Genomic DNA, 25757 nt, shown 5'->3' with positions numbered 1-25757 from the left:
TTATAGAATCAATAAATATATAGCCGACATTAATCACCCTAGATTAGTAACCCCAAAAGATTGCAATTACAGAATCAAAGCCCCAAAATTATTGCACATAACCCCTCCTTTCTCAAGCACAAGACACACTTCAAGGCCCTACAATAAACACTGGCCAAATGCTTGAGCACCACAATAAATCTTTCCCTACAATTATCACACTCCAATGAATTTGTTGATGAACAGAAACCAAGCAGCATTGATAGGCACTTCAAAGTAATACGAGAAAAATAGAACTTGTAAATTGAGGAAAACCCCAAAACTGGTGTGCTTTATGGCCTCACACCTAGATATGAAGATATTTTGTGTCATTCATCTCCCAAGCAACTCTGTGATTGATAGTGAAAGTTGACCAAAAGCACAATGATCCTCTCAGCAGGTCACGGGGTAGTAGTCGTCGTCGTCGTCGTCGTCGTCTCTCGGTAACCGAGTATGATGACTGTCTTTGTGCTCTTTCATCTGTGATGTAGATGAGTGTGCACAAAAAACACTTGTGCGTGAAGGACATTTAAGTGGAAAAGTTGATACACAGAGACAGTCCCCACTCTCTCGGCGTTGGAAGCCTGGGTCCAGTGGCACGAAAACTCATTACACCTGGAGATTTCCTCAGCTGCACTGGATGACCGTGTTGTCTTTTGTGCTCCAACACGGCCTAAGCACTCCACAGTGCTTTGCTGCGTCGTCGTCTCAGCCGTTGAACCTTCTTATTGGTTTCTTCCGTCTGTTCAGCCAAAGCAGTCTTCACATGCTGGGTGAGCAAAGCCTTAGTTCACCAGGGATCTACGACCCAATGGCTACCCTCACAAGGCTTAGCCGGCCTGTCGGAGCCGTTGCCCAAGGGGTACTAACCTGCAAATGGCTTTATTCACATTAATCATATCTATCACAGAGTGTTGTAGAAACCTAGTAAATGATCACAGAATTCTTTGTTGTAGTAACATCACAAGAGTGTTGTTTAGGTGATTTGATAATATCCAATCAAAAGGTAGAATGTCACATATGTAGAGAATTGATTGTGTGCATGTACCTGAAAATCTATATAATAAACGAACCACGGCACTATGGCAGATCACTGTATGTGATGCTGACATACGTGGGTTGAATGCACAGTGTTTCTCATCTCATTTATCCAATGAGGTTGTCACATCTGGGCAGAGAGACCCTGGGTCCTCAGAGACACCGCTGGATAGACCCTGCTATATGTTGGTGATGGAATACTATGGTGCTGAAAAGCATAATGAACTGGAGGAATTTCATGTGAACTGGAATGACCTCCAAGAATTGATGTGGAGTTAAAGGAGCAGAAAGAACCAGGAGAACATTATACAGAGAGACTGATACATTGTGGTACAATCAAAGGTCATGGACTTCTCTACCAGCAGCAATGCAATGACCCAGGACAATTCTGAGAGACTTATGAGAAAGAACACTATCCACATTCAGAAGAACTGGGGGAATAGAAACAAAGAAGAACAACAACTGCTTGATCACATGGGTTGATGGGTACATGATTAGTGATATAGATTCTAAAAAATCATCCTAGAGCAAATATCAATAATTTCTAAATATGTCTTGATCAATAAAATATGTAAAACCCAGTGGAATTATATGTTGGCTATGGGAGGAAGGGGTGGGGAGGGGTGGGAAAGAATGTGAATCTTGTAACCATGGGAAAACATTCTAAATTAATTAATTAAATAAAAATTTCCAAATTAAAAAATAAAAAATAAATAAAATCTTTAAGTGATAGAATGAATAAACAAGAAAAAAGGCATAATATTCAACCAATGGTACTTGCCCTCCTCCAAAAATCTAAATATCAGTCCTTTACCTGCTACTTCTGTGAGAAGGGCCACATAATGATGAACTGTAGGAATTTGTTTCACACAATCAGAAATGATATCTCCTGGGATAATTACAGAAACAACTATAGGACTAATAATTACAATAATGATTTCAGGAATTGCAATTTAAGGACTGATAATTCAAGGAATATAAATCAGGTAATTGATAACTCAAACCAAATGACCCTACAACAGAATATCTTAAGTGGAACTCGTCCCAGAACTACACAGGATGCTAATGCCCCTCAGGGGGGAGCCCAAGGAACTACCCAAAGATTATAAAGGTATACAGGGGGAGGGCCTGGGGCTCATAAATCAGAGGATACAACCTTTGATTTTCTAGACCCTGATGTCTTACTGCCTGTTGTCCCAATTGATATAACTCTTTGTTTCAGGGGATGGTAATTTAGGTCAGTAATCTGGTTTGGGAAGGGTACCCAAGCCCAGAGAAGGCAGAGCCAGACCCTGACCTAATAAAAACAGACCATTATATTAACACAGGACAGTTTGGGATTTAATTAACAAGGGAAGGTGAAAAGAGGATTTGGGATAATCTAAACTAATGTTAATCTACCTATACCCACCAGATCTAAAAATCCCTTCACAGGGATTTCTTCTTAGTGAACGTCCTACTCTAATTCTCCCTAACCCCAAATCTCGAATCCCTGATCTTAACTAAAAACCTCAACTAAACCCTCCTTTGGTGGATTTAAGGAAAGAGTCTGTGTAAGGCTTTGCTAGGGCCAGGGAAGGTCTTAGATCCAGAGTCAATCTCATTATCTCTGTAGATGAATCAAGTTCACCAGGAACTGCCTCAATGAAATACAGCAATCAGGAATCAGGAAAGGATTGGCCACCAAGGAAATTTGAAGCTAACACCTCCAGAGATTCTCCAGAGTGCCAGCTAACAGTCTTGGTCTCAGCCTAACCCCCTTCAAAGTTCCAGAATCTGCCTGGTGGTCTCATGCTACTTCTCTCTGCCATCTTCAACACTTTCCTTATAAGACTATCTAGGCCCCCCCCCCCCGTAAACCTTGAAATTTTAAAGTGATTTCCTTGTCCCACCCCCCATACTGATGAGCCTCATATAACATGAAAAGTTGTTAACACCTATTATGATTGTCTTTTGGACACTGGAGCCTCCATGTCTATACGAGGAGCACATTTGATTCATACTGCAATTCCATCAGATCAATGAATGGAGTGGGGAAAATCAGGAACACCCCTAAAGGTTCCAAACCTTTCCCTAGGATGATATCTGTAGAACCCTTGTCTGTGGAGCATTCTTTCCTCTTGATGCCTGGCTACCCTAAAAATTTACTGGGGAGAGATCTTTCATGCAAGCTTAGAGCCACAATAACTTGCTCTCCAGATGGCTCCATGTCACTGGAATTTACTGAGGAATCCTTAACTTTGCTCCCTTTATTCCTTTCAGACAGTCATGAGATGAAGGAGTCTCCCACTTTTGAAATCCCAACCTATAAACCTGAGTCTTTCTGGGCCACATCTTCTGATGTTGGCCTGCTTAAATCAGCTGTGTCCAAATTAAAATTAAAAATTAAAACAAAATCTAGCCCACCTCCTTCCATTCCTCAGTACCCTCTCTAGAAGGAGGTAATTGAGGGTATTACCTGGGAATAAATTCACTAATTGACCAAGGCATCAAAATTCCCTGTAAATCTCAATACAACATGCCCATCCTGCCTGTTAAAAAGCCAAAAGTGGGGACCGATGGCAAGTATCTCTATCGATTCATCCAGGATTTGAGGGTTGTGAATAATCATGTTATAAAAAGACATCCTGTAGTTTCCAACACAAACACTATTATTTCTTCTATTCCTAGCACAGCTACATACTTTACTGTAATTGACTTATGCTCTGCTCTAGTGCTGCAATTGTCCTACAGATTTGTGGGACATAAATCACTTTAGTTGGGCTTTGTTGGTGATTCAAGGACCTGTTACAGGTTTATCTTTTTTTTACTCATAATTTTATACACCTAAGATTTTGATATTTTATTTTTATCCGGAATTTAATTTTTGCTCTTTTATTTGGGATTTTTGGGGGGGGGGAGTATTGATTTTCTTTTGAAAATTGATACATATACCTCACAACTCAGTACTGTATCCTGGGGTGATTTTGATGTTGGTCAACACCCTCTTCAGGAGGCATTGTATAATTATCCTAAAATCCAAGGATTGAAATATTTTGGAGACATTTTTAGGAAAAGAAACTCACCAACACCCTGAATCAAGAAAGGATCTTTTGGAAAAGGTGCCATAAGGATGCTTTTGGAAACCACACACTGCATCAAAAGACCCAGACTAATCTTTGGAATATAATGAACTGAATGGATGGGGGTTGAACATACTTATTCTGAAAGTGATAGTAAGGTGGTTTGGGGGGTATTTAATTAAAGGCTAGTATCAAAAGAATAACTGTTTGGGAAGGCCAACTGTGGACTAACAGGCTAACAGGCCCAGTTCAGGCAAAGCCTGTCATGGAGTATGTTATATTTAAATTAATATCTATCTGTTCTTATTTTCCATAAAGTTTATTAATAATCACTTGTAATAGAAAAGGTAGATAAGCATAAATTTAAAGTCACATCCTTACTCTAAGTTTGACTACATGTACAGCCCATCCTACAGGAACCTCCCTCTCTCCCTCATCTGTCTGCTCCAGCCAGAATTTTGTGCCAAAAGACCCAGGTGAGCTCCACCCACACTCTTTTATTTTACTTATAGGGATGATGCCCTGGCATGTGAAAAATGTTGATGAACTGGGTCAGACACCCAGGAGGGAGAGAGGATGAAATTCCCTAACTTGATTCTTGTTGAGATTCAACCAGCTAGTCTTTGCTATTTTATAATCTGAAGGCGAAGTGAAGATTTATAAGGATATTAACAGTAGTTTTTATTTAGATAGAATAAATTGGAGTTAGTCAGATCAGGGAAGATTAGTGTAGCTTGGGAAACACAGGAGAAGCGGTTCCTTGCAGAACCTGGGAATTTATTTGGGTGGATTTAAGATCCCTTAGAATTAGAAACCCTTTATTTATCCTCATATATTTCAACAAATACTTTATTTTTATAATAAGAGTCTCTTTAGCATCCTTGCGCCTGGCCCTGAAGGGAAGTTCACATTTGAGCTTTACTTCATCACTGAGGATACTTTTGATTACCTCTATCAAAAGGATCCAAATATTTTGAACCTGATTGGCAAGTTAAACAGTTTTGAAAAGGTTTGAACCTATACTTGTAAACCTCAAAATTTCTCAGACTTATGAATGTTAGGGGTTTCCCCCATTGGGGAATCTTCTACTTAAAAAAAATTCCCTAGCAGATGGTGAGAACTCTACTTGAGTGTGGGGGCTCCTTGCCTTGGGAATATCCCTACTCCACCCTACATAGGACTGCTTTAGGACAGAGAGCTCCTTGAGAACAACGAAAAGTACTTTGATCCATGCTTATGGAAGGGACAGGAAGTTCTTTGAGTCATGACTGTTTTAGAATTGATACAATGGGATACTAAGTACCTATAAAGGTGGGGCAACTTGTAAACTACTTAAACCTAAAAGGGTGATAACTTATTCAGAGGTTTTTTTCTAATGAAATTTGTCGACACAGCAGCATTTTTTTCCTGATTTACTAAAGAGATTAAAACTACTCAGCTGTGAATTCAAAATGGGCGGTCCTTTAGAAACATCTACAGTGATTGGTAGATGTAAGGACTTGGGGAAGATGACAGAGAAGATTTTGCCCTTAAAAATAAGAGCTCAGGGAAGAACTGAGAGGTGATTCTGAAACATTCAGATGGAGGAGGGAGCTGGTGAAAGCAGCTGAGATGCTGCTGGCCTAGTGTCATTAGAAATCCTTGCTTAAACAGATCTTATGGTGAGTTATAAAAAACTGACTGATTTCTCTTTTAAGACTCAGGTTTAGGCCATAATGGCTTGAAGCCCTTCATACTTATTCCTTTCTTACTCTCTCCCTTTCTTTGATTACTCATTGTATTGTTAATTAAAATCTCTATAAAACCCAATTGACTTGGGTATTTGAATAATTGGGAATATTTCCCTGGCGACCACCTTATATTTCATTTTAAAACCCAAGACACTGTAGTGAAACATATTTCTGCGGTCAAATTTACTCACCCTCTCTTATATCTATCACAATTTATATCTTCCACTATTTTAATCACTACAGTTTAAGACCTCAACCATTTTAAATCTCACACACTGAAACAGTTTTTCCATCTAAATATTTTATTTTATAATGCCAAATTTTATTATTACAAGACCCTAATATAAATAAACCAACACTAACCCCAAACACCCATCTTCTGGCGGTAATAGAGGTAACAGGCTTTGGGAGTTAGGGAAGACACGTTCTAGGGAGAGGTCCTGGATCCAGGACACCAGACCTAATCTTACAGACAGATGGCCCAGATGGTTCAGGATCACATCAGAAAGTGCAGCAAATAACACATTAGCAAAGGAGCAAGACAATAGGATAACAAAGCATCAGGTAGGATGGAAAAGAGAAGGTAGAAAACAGCCAAGTTTGGTAAGTAGCCAGTCTCTCCAGTGTAAACCTTAAAATTCCTTAGACTTATAAATGTTGGAAATTTCACCATTGGGGAATTTTATACTTGGAAAATTTCTTACTGATAGTCTATTGGAATGTGAACCCCATTGGCATGGGAGGTTCCTTCTCTTCCCTTCTTAAGATTACTTTAGGACAGAAACCTTTTGCTGAACAATGGAAAGGACTTTGACCTATGCTTAAGCATAGAACAGGAATTTCTTTGAGTCATGATTGATTTTAGAATTGATACAATGGAGATACTTGGAATAAATCTCCACCCTATTCAGTCCTAACAGGATTTGAGTAAGGGCTGCAGCCTAGATCAAAATTTAATTATTCCAATCTCTACCCTACTCAGGTTAACAGGATTTAGAAAGGGCTGTAGCAAAGGAGCAAAGATTTAATCATTTGAAAATATGACCTTCAACAGACATGTGCAAAAGCCAGAAACCTCTGGGCGGTCCTGGGTTAAGCTAGAGCCTCCATTGGCACAGGGAAACTGATGAACAGTGATTGGTAGATGGGAGAACTGAGGGGAGGAACTTGGATGGTTTCCTTAAAGATAGGGGGTCTGGAGACTCGAAGGTTGTTGAGGAGTTGGTCGGAGTAGTGGCAGTGTACTCTGAGAAGCTTGCTCTGAAGAAGCTGAAGGTGGGGGCCCCTGAGACTGTTTCTCCATTTTGGTCACGTGAGTAATAGGGACTGATCTCTTTTCTTTGCCCCAGCTATCTAAGGGCTTGGGCCTTTTGGCCCAGCCTAAACAGAAGGGGTATTTAAGCCCTATTCCCTTCTCTCCCTTTTTCTCTCTCTCTATCTCTAATTCCTTTCTTCCTCCTATTGTAATTAAACTCCAAAAAAGGCTGACGGCTGACTTGAGTTTTCATTTAAGAATTACATAGCTGAATTCCTTGGCGACCTTAAATTAATATATATCAGTCTTTTAAAGTGATTCCCTTGTAACACCAGGTCAAAACCAGAGAAAGACACAGCTCAAGGCCCAACTGTTTCTTATTAACAGCTTAACTCTTCCCTGCAGAATTTCAGAATCTTTTACTCTGCTGCCCCATTCCTATGCCCTCTGAAAACTTATATACTTTCCTCCTTAACTTAACTTTCTCTTGTAACAGAATGTAAATTCTTATGACAAAGGAGAATTGGTGTTTTGTCAATGTCTAACAATCTTTTTGTTTGTTTTCTTTCTCTTTCATTTCCCTCTTGTGCCCAAATTGTACTTTCCCTTTAGAAAATACAGTATTGTCTGCACATTAGCTAAAAGACTTTAGAAGTATAAACTGGATATCTGAAGTGATTCACTGGGAAGACTTGGTATATATCTAGGCGATTTCAACATGTTCCTCTCCCAAAAGAATCACAAAGTGGGATTGGGAAAGGGAATTTGTATTCCCTTTCTCTATTTTAAGTTAATCAATCAAAGAACTTAAAGTATCCCTACTAAACACTTAGTAAGACCAAACAAAGAAAGTTCACACCCCAAAAGGACACAAGTACTGCTCTAACTAGGCAAATTTAAAGGTGTGATTTATTCCTTTGATATGAGGAGAATTGGTGGATAAAGAAAACTGTATATAAATGGGCGCCTGAGAGAAAGATACAGGCATTCTTAGAGTGATGCTTGACTCTTCATTCTTGAAGGCCTTTAGCCTAGGGAGTGTGAGCTCTGGTAGTATTTCTTGGCAATCTTGGCCTTGTGTACACTGAGGTTTCTCGATGGTTTTTCAGCATCTTTGGCTCTTTAGATTTCAGCTTCCTTATCCTGACTTTGGATTCTGGTGAGATTCGCATTCAGATTCACATGCACGGTCTGGAGGCTCTATGATTACTACTTAGAGTATTTTTAGCTAGGTGATATTTACCCACTTTAATATCTCTACCATGCTGCAAAATAAAGCTACTAACAGCCTACTGAATCATAGTTTAACTTTAACAAACGGTGACCACGACTTTTTTTTAACCATTATCATTTTTGCCAAGGCAAAATTATTAACTATTTTTTTTGCAACACTTTTTACCTATTACATTACCTAGGAGAGGACATAGAGCAGGTATTTTGAAGTGCTTATTCCTTTCCATTCCATTACTGTCATCTGGCCTACAACTTGAGGGAAGAATAAGGAGGAATAAGGATAAATTTGGTAGATTAGAAAGAATTAGGGGCCGTGAAGTACAGTTTTATACTTCTTTTTAAATTTCATTTCCATCTTGTTTTTTTTGTAAGTGAATAATCATATAAAACCACAACCTCACAACAAACCCCCCAATAATCAAGTGAAAAATTGGATGCTTTCATCTGCATTCCAACTCCAGCAGTTCTTTCTATGGAAGCATTCTTTGTCATAAGTCCATCAGAATTCTACTGGATCACTGTATTGTTGAGAATAGCCAAGTCTATCACAGTTGATCATTCCACAATATTACTGTTACTAGGCACAATGATCTCCTGGTTCTGCTTATTTCACTCTGCTTCAGTTCATGGAGGTCTTTCCAGCTCTTTCTAAAATCATCCCATTCATCATTTCTTACAGCCCAATTCTATTCCATCACCATCATATACCACAATTTGTTCAGCTATTCATAAACTGATAGACATCCCTTCAATTTCCAATTCTTTGCAACCCACCAAAAGAGCAATTACAAATATTCTCCTTTAAGTAAGTCCTTTCCCCTTTTTTCCTGAACTCTTTGGGGCACAGACAGTAGTGGTATTACTGGATCAAAAGGTGTGCATCATTTTATAGCCCTTTGGGATTCATTCCAAATTGCTATCCAGAATGGATGGATCCCTTCACAAATCCACTACCAATACATTAATAAGTATTCCAATTTTGCCACATCCCCTCCAACCTTTGTCACATTCCTTTACTGACATATTGGCCAATATGATAGGGGTGAAGTGGTGCCTCAGAGTTCTTTTAATTTAATTATCTAATCAAGAGGGATTTAGAACAATTTTTCATAAAATTATTGAAAGCTTGATATCATTTACAAATGGCTTATTCATATACTTTGACCATTTGTCAATTGGGGAGTGACTTGGGTTCTTGTAAATTTGACTCACTTCTGTGTACATATATATATTTGAGAAAAGAGATCAAAGAAATGTTATAGGACAATTTTTCCCAGTCTGTTGTTTCTCTTCTTATCTTGGTTACATTGTTTTTATTCAAAACAGTTCAAATTTAATATGGTCAAAATTATTCATTTTATATTTTGTAAAATTCTCAACCTCTTATTTGGTCATAAATTCTTCCCTTTTCCATAGATCTGACAGGTAAATAATTTTATTTTCCCTAAATTTACTTGTATTATGCATTATGATGAAATCATATGTCCAATTTGATCATATCTTCATGCAGGGTGTAAGATACTGGTCTATATCACTGATGGAGAACCTTTTAGAAGGGCAGGTGATGTCCTCAGGTGTGCATGGAGAGGGGGTGGGGAGCAGCCTGGCCCCAAATACCTCTGGCTTTCTAGCAACAAACTGTGCTCAGGTGATGCTGCACATACCCACAAAGAGGGCTCCCTCATTGTCCCTTGTGGCGCACATGCCATAGAATCACCACCACAGATCTATAACTCGTGTTTGACATACCATTTTCGAGTTTCCTGGCAGTTTTTGACAAACTGTGAATTCTTATCCCAAAAGCTGGGATCTTTGAGATTATCAAACATTATATTGCTGAGGACATTTACCTCTAATCTATTCCATTGATCCACCCTTCTATTTCTAAACTCATACCAGATTGTTGTGATGATTACTCTTTTACAATGCAATTTTTGATCTGGTACTGCTAGGCCATCATCCTGCACCTTTTTTTCTACATTAATTGCCTTGATATTCTGGATCTTTTGTTTTCCCAAATGAATTTTCCTCCCAGATCTTATTTTTTTTTCCTAGTTCTACACATTTTTTTTTGGTAGTGTCACTGGTATGGCACTGAGGAAATTAATTTAGGTAGAATTACTACTTTTATCATAATATCTTGGCCTACACATTAACAATTAATATTTTTCCAATTGTTTAGCTATGACTTAATGTGTGTGAAAAGTGTTTTGCGATTGTGTTCATATAATTCCTGGATTTGTCTTGGTAAATAGATTCTCAACTATTTTATATTGTCTTGAGTTCTTTTAAATGGCATTTCTCTTTCTAACTTTTGCTGCTGGACTTTGTGGGAGATACATAGAAATGCTGATAATTGAGGAGCTTTTATTTTGCATCCTGCAACTTCACTGAAGTTCACTAACTTATTTCAACTAGTTTTTTAGTTGACTGTACAGGATTCTCTAAATATACCATCATATCATCCAAAAAGACATCAGTTTAGTTCCCTCATTCTGCACATTAAATTCTTCAATTTCTTATTCTTCTCTCGTTGCTAAAGCTGACATTTGGGCTACAATAGTAAATAATAGTGGTGATAATGTGCATCCTTGATTCAATCTTGATCTTACTGGGAAGATTTCTAACTGATGATGCTCATTGCAGATGAAACTTGCTAATGGTTTTAGATAGATATTACTTCTTATTTTATTTTACATTTAAAAATATTTTTCTATGGTTATGATTCATTTTCTTGCTTCCCACTTTCTGCCCCCCCAACACCCTCACCAGAGTTGAAAATTAATTCCACTAGGTTACACCTGTATTATCACTCAAAACCTATTTCCATATTAATAATTTTTGTAGTAATCTTTTGAAAGCAAACCCCAAATCATATACCCATATAATCAAGTGATATGATTAATCACCTTTATATTATATTTTCATTCTGCATTTCTTCTCCCATAGTTCTTTCTCCAGATGCGGATAGCATTCTTTCTCGTAAGTCCCATGGGATTGATGTGCATCATTGCATTGCTATTAGTAGCGGAGTATTACATGTTTGATCATCCCACGATGTTTCAGGAACTACGTACAATGTCTGCCTGGTTCTGCTCATTTCATGGAGGTCTCCCCAATTCATATACCTATCTAGCGGTTCATGATTAGAAGTAGGAAGCAGAAAACAGAACTGAGCTTTCCTATGAAGGTCGGCCAGCTCAGAATAGTTAGAATCCATGAGAAAACAAAACCTTTAGTGTCAGCAGCTGGGATAAGATATAGATGGAATGACTTGCACCCCATGCCATTGACCAATATAGCTTCTAGACGATAATAAGGCTGCTTGCTCCATCAAGGTTTTGTCTCATAATGAACATTATTTGCTTTGTATCTTACACCCTATAAAAACTACATTGTATGCAATGTCCCTGAGCAATCTGCAGGGATCTAAAAAACACTATCCACAAGCAGAAGATAAACTGTGGGAGTAAAAACACCGATGAAAAGCAACTGCTTGACTACAGGGGGGAAGGAGATATGACTGAGGAGAGACTCTAAATGAACACTCTAGAGCAAATACCAACAACACGGAAATGGGTTCGAGTCAAGAACACGTGTGATACCCAGTGGAATCGCGCATGGGCTATGGGAGGGTGGGGGGGAGGAAAAGAAAATGATCTTTGTTTCCAATGAATAATGTTTGTAAATGACCAAATAAAATAATTTAAAAATTTTTAAAAACTACATTGTAATTACAGTCCAGGGCAGCTTTCACTTGGTCAGGTTGCCCTGGCCAGTTAGGCATGAATTACTAATAAATAATATTGGTTCCATTAATTGAACTTCTGGGTGTCCGGGACTCACTTTATGTAATGCCCCACTTCACTTTTCCATTTGGTATTTTACTTTTCCTGGAACTTACTTTTAAATTGGAATTTTTACCCTCTTTTTCCAGTTGGTCAACTCCACTTTTTACAAAACTGTTTTGTTCATGAGGTTTTTGTGCTTCCTTTTCCACTTGGCCAATTTTACTTTCTCACCTGTTATTTTCTTTTTGCATTATAATAATTTACTTCCTTAATTTTTCTTCCAATTCTCACGTTTGATATTTTAGTTCCTTTTTGAACTCTTCGAACAACAGAGAACTAATCCTATTTTTATTATAAGTTTTGCATGTGGCTCCTTTGGTATCTCAATCCCCAACTGAGTCTGTACCTTACTCTTCTTTATGTCCTTTGACATTTTATATGCTTAGATGTTTCTTTTTTTTTTAAACCCTTACCTTCTGTCTTGTAGTCAATACTGTGTATTGGCTCCAAGACAGAAGAGTGGTAAGGGCTAGGCATGGGGGTCAAGTGACTTGCCCAGGGTCACACAGTTGGGAAGTGTCTGAGGCCAGATTTGAACCTAGGACCTCCCATCTCTAGGCCTGGCTCTCAATCCACTGAGCTACCCAGCTGCCCCCTTAGATGTTTCTTTTGCTGTTGACCCACAGATCTATTTTTTCCTTCCACTTTAACTTCTATCTTAAAGTTGGGCTCTGTTTGAAGGCATCGTTGCTCCCCTCACTGTACTTCTGGTGTTCTACAAGTTTCATTTCTTCCAATGTAGTATCATGGCCTCTGGGCTAGGTGCTAAGAAAGCTGCTGATTGAGTCACCTCTAGGGACTGATGATTCCTTGCACAGCTCAATGAACTGGGAGTTACTTTGTCCTGAGTCTAGGGACTTCACCACAGGCTTGAAGTGGACAAGTGACTTTGGGGCCTCACCAGAGCCTTGTGCCAGTCCTTTGTATTTCAAGAGATGGGCTTCGGATGCTCTGATGTAGGCTAAATCAAGGGTCCCAGAGTTTTGAAGTTGGCATGTGTCCAGGTTCAGAACCTCATACAGAAAATACAAGATGGATTGTCTGCACCCTTCTATGTGTAGTTTTACTTCTAGTTCCCCTTTATCCCCCCAAATAAAGCATTTCTCCCCAACTTTCAAGCTGTTCTCCTTAGGAGAGCTACCTTACTCTTTCCTATGTTCATTCTATGACTGGTCATCTAGAGGCACTATTTTAAAGTTACTTTGAGATTATCAGGGCAATTACAGCTTTTGCTTCTGCTATGCCACCATCTTAGTTCTACTTCACCCATTCATACTTCTTAACAAAACATACTTGTTAACGACTACATCCATTTAAAAAGGAAATGGGCTATACCTTGGCAAATATAGAGTTCCTTTCAATGCCCATCTCCAAGGAAAACTGCCTGGATAGAGAATTTGCACATAAAATTCAGGTCTAATTAGAGGCTTGTACGAATGTAGGTAAGAAATAAAGTAAATTCCATGTATTAGCTTAAAGAAAGAGGAGAACGTGGATACAAGCCCTGGGAGAGGATTCTAACAAGGAGAAAAGGATTGTGGGAATTTACTGGAATTAATAGTCAGTCATTCTTAGAATGCTGTTTTCCACTAACCTGGAAGGAGGTTTTGCTCTGGCAAATTTCCCTTGGTAGTCCTAATCTTATGCTGAGATTAAGGATTCCTTGGTTGTGAGTTTGCCTTGGAGTGGACAGCCTTTTCTCTGAGATGCAGAGACCATCTGCCTCTGATCCATCTGGCAGAAATGAAATTGGCCAAGGTATTCCAAGGGTTGTCAACTGGGATGTTGGGTTATCTAGTGAAGCCAACCCCAGCCCTTTAGGTAAAGGCTCAAATACATCTGTGAGGCCTTCCTTCCTCTTTGTCCTTTTTGTTAATCCATGTAAATTAGGATCATTATAGTCAGATAGCTTTTGGGGTATTAGTTAAGAGCAGAGAGCTATATGAAGGGCTTGAGAAGACCAGAAGAGCAGACCTCAAGAGGGAGAGCTTATATTGGTAGTAGGAGATACAGACTGACAGATTTAGGAATAAATTTATCATTTCCCAACCCTTAATAAACTTGGTTTTAATAATTTCAAGGGTTGTGCTTTACTGGCCTTGAGAAGGTTCCTAGGTGGGTTTTATCATCTCTCATCAATCTAGGAAGGATTCTTATTTCAGGTTGGACTAGATGACTAAGGAGATTTAGTTTTAGGAATGTAAATTTTTAACACTGGCTTACATTTTGACCTGAAACTATCTTAAAACAGAAGAGAACCAATTTCAGGATGAAGAAAGGATTATCTGAGCTTTCCATTACATAATTCGAAATGTTTTTAACTAAAAACCAGGCAGGAGGAGAACCCTAGGCAACAATAAACACTTTTGCTTTTTTAATCATTGACAAAGGTTCAAAGTCCTTTACATTTGGCTTGGAATGAAGACAACCCCTTAATAGGAGATTCAAAGTTAAAAGAGAAAGTGGTCCTTACCCACTGAGAGCAGATTCTGCACATTCTCCAGCATGACCTCCCTGTACAGGTCTTTCTGAGAATGGTCCAACAGGTGCCACTCCTCCTGCGTGAAGTCCACAGTCACATCCTTGAAGGTTATAAACCCCTAAACAAGCAAGAGTCACAAGATTTAGAGCTGAATCTTCAGAATTCATAGAGAACAACCCTCATCACCTAACTGGAGGAAACTGAAGCAAAAAAGATATTTATGACAAACTCCTAACCTTGAAGAGTGTTACAGACAACACTAGAGACCATCATTCACAGCCCAATGAAATATTGACAAAGGCATTCAGTGTCTTGCAAATTTTAGATTTATTCTACCCTGCTTAGTCTTTAGAATTTTAGCAGCCAGGAATGTATACACCTCCATTTAAGGATTAACTGTGGGGGAGGAAGGTCTATGACAGGCATGTGCTAGCAAGTAACAAATCAGAAACAACTGACCCCCTGGGCTGTCCAAAGCCAAGTTTAAGCTAACACTGGGACAAGTGAGACACAGGAAGTGATGTAAAGAACTGCCTTTATATTTTGCATAACTTCCTGTTAGAGGTACTTTTTACCTTTGGAAATAGAACTTGACTTGGAGGAGGTGAGACCTAAGATTGCTTCCCTTAGATGACCACATGGTGAGTGTTAAAGCTGACTCCCCTTTTTCTTGGCTCTTTCTGGAGGCACTAGGCTCCAAGGAGGCCCGTCATCTTGTAGGAGGCCTCGTGGCTAGAAGCCAAGCTAGATTTAATCTTCTGGGAAGGCCCCTTGGCTGAAGCCTCTGAATTTCCCCTGGCTCAGAACAGGTGGGAACAGATCTTCCATTTCCCTCTCTCTCCCTCATTCATAATTTCTTCCTTCTATTGTAAATAAACCACCATAAAATTCCATCCTGATATGAGTATTTCATTGGGATTTAGAATTTAAATCCCTGGTGACCAATTAAAAAATATATTCAGTCTCAACCCTAAAATTTACCCTTAACAGTCTGAAGTGAGAATCATGGTGTGAAGAGTAAAACCTAGAGAAGTGTCTTACTCTGAAATGATTTTCTCTATGGGATCAGGAAGTTGGTACATGCTCTCTGAGTGAAGTGGGAGATTCTCTTGAGGAGAAAGTAAGAAGGTAATCTGAAATTTGTCCTGATCACAAGTTTTACAATTGATCTGGTATGAACAATTTTTTGAAGAGTTCCTGAAAAGGTGTTATGTATTCAAGGGGGAAAATATAACAGTGATTGATGAGGAGAAAACAAAGAAGAAAGAATTCTCTACTTAATTTCCCAAAAGGCTGAAATACTGTTATCAAGATAAAAGGATAAAGAGAATTCCATAGTTATATGGGATCAGACTGATTCTAGCTAAGTGAAGATGCGAAGGCTCATGTTATATTGAGAGTTTAGGGAAAGGGGTTGTAAGAATAATTTTAGTGTTGTGACTTAAAATCTAAATTTATTTGGTCACCAGGGAAAATCCCAAATAATAAAATGCCCAAGTGAGCTGGAAATTTTATGATGATTTAATTGATATAGTGGAGGTGATTGAGAAGAAGGAAGAAGGAAAAGGAGTAGGATTTCTTCCTCCTGGCTAGTACCAGGCGGGAAGATTAGGAAATCTAGAAAGTAAGGTTTTTGAGCATGAAGGAGGAAGGAATTAGCCTGAACTCCAAAAAGGGCTCAGTCAAGATGCCTGAAGCTGAATCAGCTCAAGGGCAAACTCACCGCCAAACCCAGACAAATAACTGCCAAAAAACACTCCAAGATGTCAGAAGGCCTAGCACACTGCCAGCCAGAGTTGCCTCTCCAGGGAAAGAGGGCGAAGAGAGCCCATGACGTGCCTTTTATAGATGGTTTCACGTCACGTCCTGCATCTCATCTGTACCAATGATAGCTTAGCTTGACTTAGGACAGCCCAGAGGTCTGTCCACTTTTTTCTGTACTTGTCTCTTGAAGGGCATTTCCTCAGATAATTAAATCTTTGAGTATGCTGCAGGCGTCCTGACCTTGTTAAATTGAGTAGGGTGGAGAAATGTAGAGTTCCCAAGACTTGATTCTGTCAAACCAAGTATCTCCATTGTTACTGATCAGGAAATAGCTAAATCAGATCTTCTAATGTATGGTCTGATTAGGGTGGAATAGTTTTAGAATTCACAGGGCAGAGTCAAGATGGTAGATTAGTAGTAGCAAAAGCCAAAACCACTCTGACTATCCTTCTATACCAATCCTTAAAAAGCACTTCAAAAAGACAGGAATCCAAACCCAACAGTATGACCCAGTCATGGAGCTCTCCCAATGAACATGACTTGGAAAGGTTGGCAAAGCAAGCCTATTTTCACAAGGTAAGATATAACCAGTAGGAAAATATACACAGAGAACTGCAGGCCAATTCCCTACCCACCCACCTACCACTCTAGGTTCTGCACTAGGGCATAGGATAACTTCAGGATCCCACAATAGGGGCTTCACCAGCAAAAGAACATCTCAGACCCACCTCTTGATGTCCTAGGCATTGGTGAGGATCAACAGTCTGTCTGACAGGCAATGTCAAATCACTACCTGCAATGAAGCCTAAAGCCTCAGGTCACCACCATTAGCTCACTACACCTAGTCTAATCCTGGAAACCAACAGAGGAGAGAAAATTGGTAAGCAGCTTACAGAATTCCCAAAAAAACAAAACACCTGGGAAAATGAGTAAACAACAGAAAAAACATATCATTCCTGAAAATTTCAATGGGGAAAAAGAACAAAGAATGGAAACAACAAAGCATGACCTGATCCCGATAACCACAAGCAAAACAGAAGGGGAAAAAATGGGAATTGGTCTCATGCTCTGGAAGAAGTAAAAAAGGAACTGAAAAATTAAATAAGACAGGTTGAAGAAAAATGGGGAAAAGAAAATAAAAGCTTAAAAAAACTGGTCAAATGAAAAAAGTAGGACAAAAAATCTAATGAAGAAAAAAATGCCTTGGGGGAAAAATTGACCTACTGTAACGTATGGCCAGAAAGGGAACACACACACACACACACACACACACACAGGGGAACTGGCGGGAGAAAGAGTTGAGAGGATGGAAAGGGGGAAGAGATGGATCTTCCCCTCTCTTCCTTTTGGGGGAAGGTAACCCAGTATTGTCTCCCTGAAGGACAGAGTATGTCTCCTCAGAGAACGGTTCTGGGAGATGGGGGTTAAGAACTAGAGGAAAGAGCTTTGGTAAAATGACCCACTGCCTCTCTTTTTGGTCTCAGCTATTGTTCAGAGGTGTGATGGACTCTTCTGCCTCTGGGTTCCTCAAGTACATCAACTGCCACTCCCCTCTTCGGCAAAACCTGGAGTTACTCCTCAGCCCAGGAGAGAGGACTGCTTCTTGGATCTAGCTGTTAGGATGTTGAGCTAACCCTCCTCTTTGGGGAGAGGTGTGGTTCTCCCCAATCTTCAGCCCACAATCTGTATTTTAATTTAAAATCTAAGAATTGTGATTTTTTGTTTGAGATTTTATTTTTACATAAAATCCAAGATTTTGATTTTTGTTCGAGAAAAGATCTTCAAGGAAGAAGCTTGTTAACTTCTGAATCCAAAGAATGAACTGTTGCAGAAAGATGCTGGAAAACCCACACTACATCAAGAAGATCAAGAATGAACTTTGGATATGGTGAATTGAACTGAACTTTGATTGAACATTTATTGTAAATGTCTACATTTATGCCAAAAGGGACTGCCCCTAATTTGGCTTTCAGTCAATGCGCCTAGCAAAACATTGGTTTTGTTTTCTTTCTTTTCTATTATTCCCTCACTACTCTAATTTCCTCTTAGAAAATTGAATATTGTGTATATCTATAGTTAGAAGTGCATTTAGGACTACAAGATGATTATGTTAAATGATCAATGGGGAGACTAGTCTCCCAATGATCATCAGGGGGGGATTGTGAATCTTAAAAAATTCTCAGACCCTACTTCATAAGGTTTGGTTAAGACCATTCCCCAATTAAACAATGAAGGGACTTAGATCAGGAATGTGAGACCTCTACTCCACACTTACTTAAGCATACTTTAGGGGAAGAAACTCCTTGCTGTACAATGAAAAATACTTAAACCCATACTTAGAGTAAAGGAAAAGTTCGTAAGCTGTGCCTATTTTTAGATCTAATACAAAAGGGTGCTAAGTACCTATAAAGGTCAAGCAACTTGTGAATTTACAAGAAGCAAAGAGGTGAGAACTTACTCAGAGTTTTTTCCAGGTGTGAACTTAATCAAAAGTTTATCAGGTGTGAATTACAAATGGTCTGTCCTTTGGAAAACGTCTACTGTGATTGGTAGATGTAAGAACTTAGGGGAGGTGACATAGGAAAAAATTTAGTATCTAAAATTTGAATTGAGTAAATAAAAGCTAATAACCCCATGAGACATCAATAAACAATAAAATCAAACCAAAAGAATGAAAAAAATAGAAGAAAATATGAAATATCTCACTGAACAAAATAAATGACACTGAAAATAGATACAGGAGAGACAATATAAGAATTACTGGACTACCTGGAAGTCATGAGAAGAAAAAAAAAGCCTAGATCTCATATTACAAGAACTTATTCAAGAAAATTGTCCTGATATTTTCAAACAAGAAGGCAAAATAGACATTGAAAGAACCCACAGATAAGCTCCTATAATAAATACCCAAACACCAACTCCCAGGAATGGTATAGCCAAATTCAAGAGCACCGAGGTCAAGGAGAAAATACTCCAAGCATCTAGAAACTGTTCAGTTAGCATGGCCCCCTACTTAGGATTACACAACATCTGGCAGCTGCCACATTGAAGGACCAGAAGGCTTGGAATATGATATTTGAGAAGGCAAGGGACCTGGGTTTACAACCAAGGTTGTTTACAACAATCACCTACCCATCAAAGTGATACTATTCTTTCAGGGGAAGGTAAAGCCATTTAATTAAATAGAAGATTTCCAAACATTCCTGAAGAAAAGACCAGACTTAAACAGAAAATCTGATATCAACATACAAAATTCAAGGGAAGAATAAAAAGGTAAATTAGAGAAAAAATTTAAGGGTTTGAATAAGGTTTCAAATGGCATGCATTCCTATAAGGAAAGATGATATCTGTAACTCTTAAAAATTGTAATTATCAGGGGGCAGCTGGGTGGTTCAGTGGATTGAGAGTCAGGCCTAGAGATGGGAGGTCCTAGGTTCAAATCTGGCCTCAAACACTTCCCAGCTGTGTGACCCTGGGCAAGTCACTTGACCCCCATTGCCTAGCCCTTACCACTCTTCTGCCTTAGAGCCAATACATAGTATTGATTCCAAGGTGGAAGGTAAGGGTTTAAAAAAAAAATTGTAATTATCACAAAAATGAAAAGTACACATAGATGGTGTGGTAGTAAGCCGTTAGGAGTCAAAAAGGATTGTACTAAGAGAAATGAGAAGAGAGAATGAAAATGGAGTAAATTATATCACCTAGAGTGGTTGGGAGGGGGGGAATACTCTAACAATAGAGGGGAGGATGAGGGCAGTGACGGGGTAATACTTAAATCTTGCTCTCCCTGGAATTGGCTCAGAGAGGAATAAACAGCCAGATACACTGGGGTATAAAATCCTATCTTACTCAATTGAGAAGTAGAAGGAGAATAAAAAAGGGGGTGGTGGGGAGGGGAGTAATATGAAGGAGGGAGAAATGGGGAGGGTTTAAAAGTCCCTATAGAGAAGTAGGAGGGGCATAAGAAGGAGGGGTTGGAAGTGGAATAATATTGTAGAAAATTATTTATTAAGTAAGAATTATTTATTAAGTTAAGAGTTATTAGGAAATAGACTTAAGTAGCATAAGTTATTGAGAGATACATAAGAGATTTATAACTTAGGTTTCTTTAAAATCTGAATAGAATCTCAGATGGACATATAGGTAAGAGAGAATTTTCCCAGAGTGCTTTGAGAGACAGTTACCCAACTGACTTTACTCTTTGGGCTGACCCTGTCCCAAAAAGAGGTCCTAAGAGCTACTCAGTAAGATTTGGAAAATCTCAGTGTTCTCACATCTAAAATTCATTTAAAAGCCCTGACAACTGATGGAGATTGTGGGTGAAACATCAGTGGAAACCCCAGGAAGGTTTGACTGGGAAAGTGGAGAAGGCTTTGGAGATTCAAAGCTGTTTGCTAATCTATACAGTAAAGACGAGAGAGACCTAACTTATTTCTCTTGTGTATAATTTAGATAAGATAGATAGATTAAGGTTTTGGGGGATTTAGATAGAATAGAAAGAGAGAGTAGTCTCAACTTTGTTGGGGAAGGAGATCTGTGAGAATCAGATTTGGTGGTTGGAGTAAGGAATTTTAGCTTAGGAACTTATATATCATAAGAATTTCTTTTCCACTTGTTTCCTTTTCCTATCCCTTTAATTAGTTGTTTTGTTTTTTTAACCTATAATAAAAATGTATTTTTTATATAACTGGCTAAGCCGGAATTCTTAGTCTGCTCTGAGAAGCCATATTTCTCAAACAGGCAAATTCAACAGACTGTCCACACAGGACATAATTATTGGTATTACCATCCTATACCAAGAACCAATAAAGGTTACTATTAAATTTTTCATTGTAGTTGGACTCTGAATATATATTAATTAGGTGGTCCCCAGGGATTTAATTTCTAAATCCCAAAATGAATTACTAAAATAAATGGAATTTGTGGTAGTTAATAAATAATATTTACAAAAGAAGGAAGATATGAAAGAACGAGAGAGAGAGCCTCTGGCATCTTCTGATACCAGTTAGAATTTCTAAACCCACTCCAGGGGAAAAGAGTCTCAAGAAGTTGGGCCTTTCCTGGAAGCTTCATACCTCCATAAAGGCAGGGTCACTAAATCAGCTTTTGACTCACCAACAGTAACAGTCTAAAAGAAGTCTGGGTGATGGTCTACCAGTCACTCCTCCATTCTTCACTCCAAACCCGGGTGACTGACTGTCCAAATGTCTCTCTTCCCTTTAGCTCCGAGTGACTGATCCTTCACTCCAAGCCCGGGTGACTGTGTCCAAACTCATCCAAATGTCTGAATCCATATGTCCAAACTCAGTCTTTTTTCCCTCTATTTAAATACCTTTTTCTCTTGTGTCACCTCCCCTAAATATTCACATCTACCAAACACAGCAGACACTTTCCTCCAGGACTGCCCATTCTTTAGTTCTTACCTTCTTTGGTTAGATTTTCTCCAGGACCGCTCACTCTTTAGTTCTCAACTTCTCTGCTTAGATTATATCTTTTTGGGTTACTTAAAACCTCTTTTGATAAGTTCATATTGTAGTTACTTAACACCCTTTTTTGGTTAATTCACCTTTTGTAGTTACTTAACACCTTTTTGTAGCTCAAATCTAAAAATAGATTTGTAGCTTACAATTCTAACTATACTATAAAGGAAGAGCTAAGTACCTTCATTGTTACAATCAGGAGATTACAATTCTAGCTTCACAATAAAGATCTAAGTATCTCCATTGTTACAATCAGGAGATAGCTGAATCCAATCTTCACATTAGGAAACCCTTATAACATTTGGCAAACTACAGTTTTGGAGAGAACTTACAGAACTAAAAACAAAAAATTAGTAGTATTTTCAAAGATCAAGTCAGATACAAGCAGGCAGTTTTCAGCTGGCAGAATTCTCAGATGGAGTATAACTTCAGCACTAGGAAGAGTTCCAAAGGGCTGCCTGTCTTATTCTCTGTGTCTCCCTGTCAGCACAAATTACACAAAGCAGTATCTGAAGAGACTCTGACTATTTAGTCATGTGGATTGTGTTATTATTTCTTAATATGGAAATCTTATTCAATCAGTGGATACAACACTACCTGGATATTTAAAAGGCATACGTATGCCTGATCCCATATACCAGCTACTGTAAACCTTAAAATTTCTTAGACTTATGAATGTTGGAAATTTCCCCATTGGGAAATTTCATACTTGAAAAAATCTCCTACTGATAGTAAGTACTCTATTGGAATGTGAAACGCCTTGGCATGAGAGGATCCTTCTCCTCCCTACTGAAGACTACTTTAGGACAGAAACCTTTTGCTAAACAATGGAAAGGGCTTTGACCTATGCTTAAGCATAGAACAGGAAGTTCTTTGAGTCATGATTGATTTTAGAATTGATACAATAGAGATACTTGGAATGACAGAACCAGGTCTTGGAACTTCCAATCTCCACCCTACTCAGAGTAACAGGATTTAGGAAGGGCTGCAGCAAAGATCAAGATTTAATTATTTGAGAATATGACCTTCAACAGACATGTGCAAAGGGGCAGACCTCTGGGCGGTCCTGGGTTAAGCTAGAGCCACCACTGGCACAGAGGAGAGATCGACAGTGATTGGTAGATGTGAGAACTGAGGGGAGGGAACTTAGATGGTTTCCTTAAAGATAGCAGGGTCTGAGGAAAAGGGAGGAGGTTTTGCTCTGAGGAGGTGGCTCTGAAGGAGGACTGAGGAGGCTGGCTCTGAAGGAGGACTGAGGAGGTTTTGCTCTGAGAGGTTTTGCTCTGAAGGAGCTGAGAGGAGAGAGGTCCTGGAGGGAGAGCTCCTGGAGAGGTCTGAGAGGAGGGCTTGCTCTGAAGGAGGCTGGAAGTGGAGGCCCCTGAGACTGTTTCTCCATTTTGGTCACATGAGTGATAGGGACTGATCTCTTTTCTTTGCCTCAGCTATCTAAGGGCTTGGGCCTTTGGCCCAGCCTAAGCAATGGGGTTATTTAAGCCCTATTCCCTTCTCTCCCCTTTTTCTCTCTCTCTCGCTCTGTCTCTCTCTAATACCTTTCTTCCTCCTGTTTGTAATTAAAAACTCCATAAAAGGTTGACTGCTGACTTGAGTTTTCATTTAGGAATTACATAGCTGAATTCCTTGGCGACCTTAAATTAATATATATCAGTCTTTTAAAGTGATTTCCATATCACACTACTGACCTGATCATTCCTAGACATTATATACCAAACACAACTATTGACTGTAGTGCTATTGGCACTGGTTTAAATTAGTATGGGTTTTTATTGCATCTTGAATATTCTAATAGCCTGGAAGAAAAGACATATCAGGGAAAAGGAAAGTGATGTGCAACTGAAGTATTTAGTGGCTACAGTAAATGGAATAGGACACAAACTGGCATTGTTAAAGAGACAAGTTAATAAGAGCAATAAATGTAAAGCACAAAGTGGCACTGTCAAAACTACAACAACAAACAGTTGTGCTAGAGAATGCATGGGGGATACTTTTCCCATTGTGTGAGGTGCCTATGATGACCAATAATATGAAGCTGGTCACTGTACAACAAAAGAAAAGCTTTATTCAAATGGATCTGGACAGGTAAAAAATACCCCATCCATCCATGAAGAGCCTGTGGCCATGATCAGAAAATTTGAAAAAATAATTAAACAATATGATCCAACATACATAGATTTGGACATATCAATGGATGAAATGCTGACAAAACGGGAAATATAAAAAAAAAATAATGCCAGAAACACCAGAGTGGCCAGAATTTAGCCCAGGTGGGGATGAAAATAATCCTAGGGAGTATGAAGAACTAGTGAGAGCAAAGGAGGCACTCATCACCACCATGAGGCAATACTCAAATAGACCTGGGGTATGGATAAAATTTGAGCAACTAAGGCAGGAAGTGGGGGAAACACCATCCAAATATATAGATAAGCTTATTGATTTGGGAGAAAGGCATTTGTCTTTGGATACAGGGACCAACAAAGATTTCAAGAATTGTGTAGGCAATTTGTGAGGAACTCATGTACAGTAAGTAATCCAGCATTACTTTCAACAAAGCTGTCCTGACTGGTCAGAAATATCCCTTGCAGACCTTAGGAGAGTTGCCACATACATTATTCAAGTGGACCATGATAAGAAACCCAATGAGACCCTTGATTTGGTAATTTAAAAAAGGAAATAAGAGATCTAAAAATGGAAACAAGCAAATCTGACAAGAAAGAAAAAGCAGTAATAGTAGCAACAAGGGAATTCAGGCACCCCAGACAAATCGTTACCCAACAAAGAAATCATAACAACAGAGGTCCACAATGTTATTTCTGTAGAAATTTTGGACACTGCATAAGGGGTTGTCAGGCTTGGGCAAGACAGAATGGTAGATTTTAAAAGGGAAATAGGAATTATTACCATGCACATTGATTTTCTGGCAAGGGGTAAACAACCACCATGCAGGTTATAGAATAAATAAGTTCCCTGATAGATTTCAATATCCATATCAGGACGGAAGACCCAATTACCCCAGTGACTATGAAGGCAGGTTCTATCAGGGGTCTGCCCGAGCCAAAGAAATGTCCACAATGCAAAACTACATCAGAAACAGTGCTATACCGAAATATTTGCAGGTGGTCAGTGGAAACATAAAAAGGCTGACACACTAATGGGGGAAGTGCCTTGTGAATTTTTTACAGGGGAAATGGACTGGGAAAGGAAAATAATCCTAAGGAGATTGCAATAAAGGATATAGATGTAGAAAAAGAACTGGACACAGAAGAAGAAATATAAGTGCATCCAAAATTAGAAGGGGTGCAACAAATTGGGAAACAATCTTCATTACAAAAACCTCTGACGAAGAGGTGGAGTCAAGATGGCGGCCTAGAAGGAGCAGAAGTTCAGACCTCTGAATACCCTTCCTTACCGATCACAAACTGAATGCTCCTAGGAGACTGAAAATCAAACTTAACAACAAGACAGAGGCAAGGAACCTTCTAGCTGGACTTAATTCAAAAGGTATACCCCCCGAAAAGCTGGAATCCGAAAACACTCAGGTTTAAGGGGAAGACAGAAGGAAGGTCCCAGGACTCATCCTCCCTCCTACCTAGAGTGCTGAGACTCCAGCAGCAGTGGTGTGGGGTTTTCCTTAATGAACTTCCCTGACCAGCAGGGTCCCACAAGGGAAGGGGCTCACCTTTGTGATGGGACCCAAGGAGAGGTAGGAACCGAGAACCAGGGTGGAGAATGAAAGACACGGACAAGTCAGTGGTTGGATAGGGCAGGCAATCCCTATGATACTCCCTTGATAGGAAAGTATGAGTACAAAGGAACATGAGGTGGATGA

General features: G+C 39.1%; 1 protein-coding gene across 5 annotated transcripts in view; it reads right to left on the bottom strand.

The window, feature by feature from the left end:
* LOC100021480 (zinc finger protein 260-like) overlaps nt 1-25757 on the bottom strand; it is a 42083-nt gene that overhangs the window by 7270 nt on the left and 9056 nt on the right. For all 5 annotated transcript variants that reach the window (XM_016422380.2, XM_016422381.2, XM_056825763.1 and 2 more), the window contains exon 3: nt 14661-14787. In XM_016422380.2, the coding sequence (XP_016277866.1) occupies nt 14661-14787 (127 nt within the window). The remainder of the gene's footprint in view (nt 1-14660; nt 14788-25757) is intronic.

The sequence above is a fragment of the Monodelphis domestica genome, chromosome 4, assembly GCF_027887165.1.
Source record: "Monodelphis domestica isolate mMonDom1 chromosome 4, mMonDom1.pri, whole genome shotgun sequence".
In the NCBI taxonomy this organism is placed as follows: Eukaryota; Metazoa; Chordata; class Mammalia; order Didelphimorphia; family Didelphidae; genus Monodelphis; species Monodelphis domestica.
This window is presented reverse-complemented; position numbering and strand designations above follow the sequence as displayed.